Source organism: Seriola dumerili, unplaced genomic scaffold (genome assembly GCF_002260705.1).
Source record: "Seriola dumerili isolate Sdu_G_001 unplaced genomic scaffold, Sdu_1.0 BDQW01001690.1, whole genome shotgun sequence".
Classification (NCBI taxonomy): Eukaryota; Metazoa; Chordata; class Actinopteri; order Carangiformes; family Carangidae; genus Seriola; species Seriola dumerili.
In genome coordinates this window covers 613,987-621,790 of record NW_019175945.1, presented here as the reverse complement: position 1 = coordinate 621,790, position 7,804 = coordinate 613,987, and the positions used below count along the sequence as shown (strand labels likewise).

Here is a 7,804-nt window from a genome sequence, read left to right as displayed (position 1 = left end):
GTTCAAGTTTTCCATCATATTGTACAGTGGAGATCAACGCCCGCCCCTCACCCCTTTTATTCACACAGATTTTCCAGCAACTGTGTGGTCCAGTAACCGTGACCCCCGTTTATCGAGGGTTTATCTGCAAGAAATGCCATGCCAAGTTCTACAAGTGCCACAGCATCCTGATCAGGTTTCTGCAAAGAGTCAATCTCCCCCAGTTGGGAAAGAAACCTCAAAAGCCCTAGTCCAATAAAAAATTTACCTTAGTGTGACTTTAAAATTGTGTGTGAATTGCAGTATTTTCAAATGTTCAGACAGAAAATCAACAAATATAAGCTCGTTGTTTCTTTTTCAGGAAAGAAAGAGTCCCGAGTCATCAGTAAATCAAGGTTCAATAAGTAAATAAAAGCATTCTTTTATTTTACTTTCAGAGATTACATAAAATACAGGTCAACTGTATTGCAACTCTTTTGACCCTTCTGCTGTTTTCTTTCAGCACCACCGTCCTTTTACCTCGGACTCTAAGTGCCTCCACAGTCTGGTGGTGTCCTGGCTCACCACCACGGAGAGGCCTGCTGCCTGCTCCTGCCCCGACCTGAAGGAGGTGTGTGAAGGGCCAGTGCTGTGGGGCTCTTTAAGGCCGTGTGTGGGTTGTATGGTCACAGTACAATGTACATCATGGCATCACTCAGTCACTATAATCCAGTTACACAATGAACTTTAGCAGTGGAGTGTTAGGGAGTGGCAATGGCCGATGGAGTGATGTCAGAGGAGGATGAACTGGAGCAGGAGGAGGAGGAAGATGAAGTAGAACAGCCCAGTGGGAATGGAAGGACCCCAGGTGGAAGTATAAGCACTCTGGATCAACACAGTCTCCACACAGTCATGGCACAGACTCAAGCTCAGCACTGGTTGACTGGGCCAGCAACACTGAAGGTGAGACAATTGACAAGTTGTGATCCCAGGAGGAGGAGCATCAACTGTAAATGTTTGAAGAGGCACATGTCCAGCACTGCCTGTTTCTCCCTCTGAGGAACTGTGATGGATGTTTGTGGGGTTTTTTGTTGTCTAGCATGAATTGTTGAAATGCAACCTCTCACTCTATAAATATATTTTGGTTTAGATCATCTTTAAGTTGACCCAGTAAGTTATAGTTTTAGTTTGTTCTGTAACATTGTTTGTGTGTAACTAGTATATTAAGAACAGGTCTGACCAACAGTCCAAAACCAAAGATATTCACTTTACAATGACATAAGAGAAAGCACATTTTTCATTGAAGAAGCTACAACCAGAGACTTTGGGCATTTGATTAAAAAAAATACTCAAAAAGTTAATCAATCAGCAAAATAGTTTCAGATTATTTTCCATCAATGGACTAGTCAATTAATCAACCAGTTGTTGCTGCTATAATTAGCAGCAGAGACACACTCTTTCTCCATCCTTCTTTCTCTCTCTCTCTTTATGTGTAAAGCAAACTTTGCAAACTGTTGGCGCACCTGCTCCACCTGTTTGTTCAATGCAATTATCCAGTCAGCCAATCATGTGGCAGCAGTGCATAGAGCAGATACAGGTGAGGAGATTCAGTTCATGTTCACATCAAACATCTGGATGAGGAAAAACGTGACTCAGTGACTTTTGACTGTGACATGATTGTTGGGGTGTCAGACGCGTGTTTGAGGTTTTCTGAAACTGCTGATCTCCACGACAGTCTCAGAGTTTTTTCTCAGAATGCAGGCTGGTGGTGGTATAATGGTAAGACGAATGTTTTCTTGTCTCACTTTGGGCCTTAATACCAAACAGTCATGGTCTGAATGTCACAGTCTCTCTGACTATTGTTGGTGACCATGTTCATCCCTTCTTGCCACCGATTCTCTCACGTCATTCTAATGATCTACTATCCAGACAGAGGAGGGTGCGTGCCATGTCAACAAAGCGCTGAAAGGTCGTCTCAAACTGGTTTCATGAACAGGACAGTGAGTTCAGTGAACTTCAAACACCTTTGGGATGTGGTAGAACAGGAGATTGGCAGCTTTAATGTGCAGCTGAAAAATCAGCAGAAATGATGTGATGCAGTTTCAACACAACATGAGGAATCCATGACATGTAGAACTGAGGCTGTTTGAGAGCAAAGGAGGAAGTAGACATTGTTAATGTGGTGTTCCAGTGTATCTCCATATGCATACTGCGACCATTTGATTCCACATGGGTCCGTGAGGCACATGTGACACAGACTCTTTTCCCTGCTCAGGTATCTTTACATGCTGGGTCTATTTCTAACAGCCGACTCGAGTCTCTAGTTGAATTGCTGGTAATGACAACATAATAATATGAAGATATAGACGATTGCCCTCCCCTAACACAGATACAGACTCTGTTAGCAGTATAGTAGGAACACCTGGCTAAAACTAACACAGTCTACTGCAAGAGTGCTGAATAAATCCTTCACCTTCATGAAGGTTATAATGTTCACTTCATGTTCAAACTGTTCTGGTCATTTAGGAGGCTGCAGTTTGTGGTGCTATTGAATTGTATTGTGTTACACTGACAGGTTTTTATTTTTTTATATCAATGAGGGTGGGCTAAGTAAATGAAACTCCTCTCTGAGTATGTTATGGTGAATTAAATATAAAATTTGACTCAATTGTCAATAAATACAGGCCTTTCTATACATTCTCAAGTTAATTCAGAGACAATAAATGTTAACCTCCATGAAGTTTATCATGTTGAGTTTTTGCTGAAACCTGAACTGAATTGTGTTGTATTTAGTGTCCACTCTCACCTGAATGGATTCACCAGCCAGACTGAAAAAATACCTTGTCTGTATGAATCCTTGACTCACATGGTTGTGGATTTTCTCAACTAGATTTTACAGGTCATGAGGAGCCTTTGTCTCCTGCTCTGGCCCAGCTGGAGGACAGGACAGCTGACAGTGATGTGTCTGACAGGTGAGTCACACAGCTCATCTGATTATGTCTTTTCTCATTTTTTATAACTGCCAGTTTGTGGGTATGAGGGAGTATTAAGGCCACATTAAGGAAACATAAAGAAATCTGAAAGTTTGAGAATAAAGTCAATATATTACGAGAATAAAGTTGTAAAGTGAAAGGATAGTCAGTGGCAACCTGAGCTGTTTGTCTAACAATAGAACAGACTCAGTTTCTTCACAATCTTTTCAATGTCCTGGTGCTGATGATGCTGCTGATGATGCTGCTGATGATGATGCTGATGATGCTGATGATGCTGATGATGCTGAAGATGCTGATGATGCTGATGATGATGATGATGATGATGATGATGATGATGATGCTGTGTGTGTGTCCAGGGTCATCTCTGAGGATGAATTTGAGGAGAGTAGAAAAGGAGGGTTGTCAGACGACGAGCTGTTCGAGCCGTACTCAGACAAGAGGTGTGTACCAATACTCTTCACCAAAGAGCAGAGATGGGCTCAGAATGGGTGCTGACAGAAACCCAAGTACTGTGTGTGTACTCAGTGTCAGTCTCTCCCCCTCCCAGAGCTCGCAGGGTGACTGTCTCCAACAAGAGAAGACGAAGCCCAAAGGCCCCAGAGGAGCCAAAAATCAAAAAGAAACCTGGACCCAAACCTGGCTGGAAGAACAAGTTCAAACCTAAAGGGTGTGTAGACACATTTGTCACAAGTGGAGTCCTGCATTTTCTTAAACACACAAGTTAAACTTTATTTAAATGTGTAATTTATTATTAATTTCACTTGGAAGCAACAGATTATAGTTTGTTAAACTGTTTTCAGTCTGTTTTGCTTTAGTTCATTTTAGTCAGTGGTTGTAGCTCTGTATGCCTAATACAGTACATTAACAAACTTCTGTTGTGTTTTTGTTTTAAGAGAGGAGCTGCCCAACATCTACAAGTGTCCGTATCAGGGTTGTACCGCTGTGTATCGAGCTCCTGACGGTTTGAAGGTCAGAATTCACAGACCCTGACACCATGTCACTAAATGTTTAGTAACTGGATCAATATACTACTATTAGGATAGTATTGGGTGTCTGGCCTACAGCAAGCTAATTTCACTTCCGTTTCTACTGTAAAATAATTATATCTCATGGTGTATAGAACCATGGATATAGTATATATATAGTGCATAGTTCATGGTATATTTTAATCTACTCCACTCCAAGAGGAGACGCTTCTTGTCCTCTGTACTGCTCCACATACTTCACGACTGTAGAGGGAACAAACACATTGAAGTTTGAGTACTGTGTAGCAAAGTTTTTCTTTGGTGCAGCATGACTCTACAAAGCTCAGTTACTGTGTTGCTGGTGAAAAAGTGTTGACTTATCGTGCTCTGCTCATATTTACAATGAACTATACACGACTTTATGAATCAGTAAAAATGAATGAGCAGTTGGTATTTGACACCTGTATGAAGCCGGCTGTTTCAAAGTCTAGTTTCTCCTCTGGTGGATTTTTAGAAGCACATCAAGGAACATCATGAGGAGGTGAGAGAGCGACCCTGCCCCCATCCTGGCTGCAACAAGGTTTTCATGATCGACCGCTACCTGCAGCGACACGTCAAGCTCATCCACACAGGTGAGGTCAACAAAGGTTTTAGTTTGTTTTTTAGACAGTGTTTTATCAGCAGAGCATTAGTCATGTTTTCATGTTTATTTTTAGCTTCTGCTAATGTCTGTCCCCTCTGTGTTTCCAGAGGAGAGGAACTACATCTGTGACCAGTGTGGTCAGACCTTCAAACAGAGGAAGCATCTCTCAGTTCACCAGATGAGGCATTCAGGAGCCAAGCCACTGCAGTGAGTACTGCCATCTCAAAACTTCAATTATTATATTTAATTTAAACCACATGATGAAATGAACCGATTCTTCGTGTGATTCTTCCATGTTTCATGGTTCTTCTCACCATTAATTTATTCAGAAACAGATTTAACAGTGGCCCTGTTCAGACCTGCATGAACATGCGTCTTCAGTGATCTGATCACAAGTGGTCAGCTCTACGTTTGTCAGTTTACACCTGGATTTGAAATGCGTCTCCAGTGACCACCTGTGATTAGATCTCACTTCCTGCTCTATATGTAAATAAACGGGTATATGTTGTTGTTTTTAACCAATCCAACAGAGGGGTCTGTTGTCAGTGTGTGTAGGCCTATTAGTTTGTGTGTGTGTCTGTGAGAGAAAGAGAGCGAACAAGGCACGGAGGGGTTGAGTGAATCGTAGCTCTACAGTGAAATCAGGTTTTATCCAGTTGAAATAGTAAAATATTTCCGGTTCATTATAAACTGTGTTGGGACTAATCAGACCGTGACAGAGGACGTCAGTAGAGGAGCTGGTCCTTCAGTGTGGTCCAGGACACATTCACGTTCACACTGCTAGAAGAATGTGTCCACATGTGGTCCAGACCACCTCTGAATGTGGTCTCAGGCCCTGTTCAGACCTGGTATTAACCTCCGTCTCAGGTGATCTGATCACAGGTGTTCAGCTCTAAGTTCAGGTGTGAATGCACCAAAGATGCTTTGACCACTGACCACTTGTGACTGGATCACTGAAGGCTAACCCTAACCCTATGTTAATACCAGGCACTCCAACAATTTAGTACATTACATAAATCTGACAGATTCACAAGAGACAGACTTAATATAAATAAAGCTCAAAATTAAAAATGCGTAGGCTGACACATCCTGACTTCCCTAGTATAGCCCAAATTCTAAAAATAATAATGCAGTGTACCAGTGTCTCATATTAGACCCTTCATACCTCTGTCAAACACATCAGGGATTTTCTCTCAGACATGACAAAGCTGCTCCAGAGCCACACAAGACTGTATAACTACAACTAAACTTCATGTATAAAATCAGCAGAATGATTCTTAAAAACAAAAACACATGACATATTAGAAACGCTCTTCATTTCAAATTGTTTCTCTCCTGCAGGTGTGAGGTGTGTGGCTTCCAGTGTCGACAACGAGCGTCACTAAAATACCACATGACCAAACACAAGGCAGAGGCCGACCTGGAGTTTGCATGCCTGATATGTGGGAAGCGTTTTGAGAAACCCCACAACCTGAATGTCCATATGTCCATGGTCCACCCACTGACTCAAGTTGAGGCTCAGAGAGGCGGCAGCCAGCAGCAGCAGCCGTATTCTGACTTGCACACCATCACACTGACCGGGGAGGTGGTTCCGCAGGACCAGGACAGATGACAGCAGGGAGTTCAGGTCCAGGTCTGCTGCAGGGGTACATAAACTGTGGGACAGGGACCAGTTCTGACAACCTGTACTGTGGTTTTCATTTCTTTACATTCACTTCATGGACTGGGATGGGACCCGAAACAGAAGTTTCATTTTAGTGGATAGTGACCAATCTACTGACAGTTAGCATCAAGCCACCTCATGGTCGGCTGTGATTCTTATTCCAGAATGAATTTATTTCATTGTCAGGACAATTTCCGACCAAGGAAACCACATGTTTAGGTTTTAGCTTGTTTTGGGGGAACACGTGTATCACTGACAGGCGCTGCAGTGTAACCTGATGCTTGAGAGTGAAGGCTGTAACTTTGTCACAGTAAGATATATTCTACTAACAGATTTTAAGAAATTCAAAGTTGTAATCCTTAAAATTTTATTTCGGTCTGATTTGGTGACCCCTGTTGCTACCATGGTAACATGGTAATACTACTCTCAATGAGTAGTTACTTAGAAATACAACAGAAGAGCAGCTGGTTTTTCTGTTTACAGAGCAGCCAGGCAAACATTTAGTTAAGTCTGCACACAGTGCCAGTAGTTTGTTACTTGGCTGAGGAGTTGGACGTATATGGCAACTCTTTATCTAACAGCTCGCTGTGGCTGCTCCTGACTCTTCATTACCCCGAACAGTTTTCACAATGAATCTGATGTCTAAAAACAACCAAAATGACTCGTTCTGTAGACGCATTTTTGATGAACAGTTGCAGTCAGCACTGTGACAAATACACTGTTTCCTGTCACTGCTTCACAATAAAAGTCAACCGGCGTTTCCACCGCTGAATGCTTTTAATGTGAAGCATTAGCAGTAGGAAATATTGGGTTTGTATTTGCAGTAACTTAATATCTCTGATGTGTTCAAAGGCTGCAAGGCTGATATCAACAAAACTGAATTACATACATATAGATAATTACAGTGTTCATATATTGAATGGCTATTGCTGAAAAAACATGAATAGTATCAAAAAATTTGACTGAATTAAAATTTTATGGATTATAATTTTTTAAAGAAACAACCACTTCTGGTGCCTCTGATACAGATTATTTTACACTGCCTATGAACCAAATGGAGCTTTTTATTTCAGAGCAGCAGCCACGTATTAATGACTGTGTAACCTACATAGATGCAGTTTTAATTCCTATAATGTGATACTCTTGTTATCCAAATACATGTAAAAAATGGCCTGTTACCTCCTCACAGTGCAAAATGATTTCCAAGAACATACGGTTCAGTTTTCTTAGGTGAGTTTTTTGTTCTTAAGTTATTACAGTGCTCAGTACATTTTTAAGAGTTTATCTCTGTATTGTAAACAACAAAAAGGGCTTCAGATGTACATGTGTAAAGTTGTGTGTGCATTATGTACAAAAAGACGTAAATAAAATGTAGGCGTTTTTTACAAAGCTGAGTATCAACACTTTTTTAGACTTTACAGTGAAGTAAATATTACTGAGGAACATGTTTCTGTTGGATTGCAGCAGCAAAGAACCACCAAACAGAACCGAGTGTATAGTCAGTTACAATGACCGTCAAAGAGACACCTCTAAAGCTCAGGGGAGCGGATAAGTCTTTAGCCAGATTCTCTGCCTCAGTGTC

At 41.5% G+C, this 7,804-nt stretch overlaps 1 protein-coding gene across 1 annotated transcript in view; it reads left to right on the top strand.

Annotated features, from left to right (window-relative positions):
• The window catches only part of znf276 (zinc finger protein 276), a 14,265-nt gene extending 6,467 nt beyond the window's left edge, over nt 1–7,798 (top strand). The window contains exons 11-20 of the mRNA XM_022768558.1: nt 8–188; nt 482–589; nt 858–921; nt 2,849–2,930; nt 3,308–3,391; nt 3,499–3,618; nt 3,845–3,920; nt 4,431–4,548; nt 4,667–4,766; nt 5,901–7,798. Of these exons, the coding sequence (XP_022624279.1) occupies nt 8–188; nt 482–589; nt 858–921; nt 2,849–2,930; nt 3,308–3,391; nt 3,499–3,618; nt 3,845–3,920; nt 4,431–4,548; nt 4,667–4,766; nt 5,901–6,171 (1,204 nt within the window). The 3' untranslated portion in view covers nt 6,172–7,798. The remainder of the gene's footprint in view (nt 1–7; nt 189–481; nt 590–857; nt 922–2,848; nt 2,931–3,307; nt 3,392–3,498; nt 3,619–3,844; nt 3,921–4,430; nt 4,549–4,666; nt 4,767–5,900) is intronic.
• The last annotated feature ends 6 nt before the right edge of the window (nt 7,799–7,804 follow it).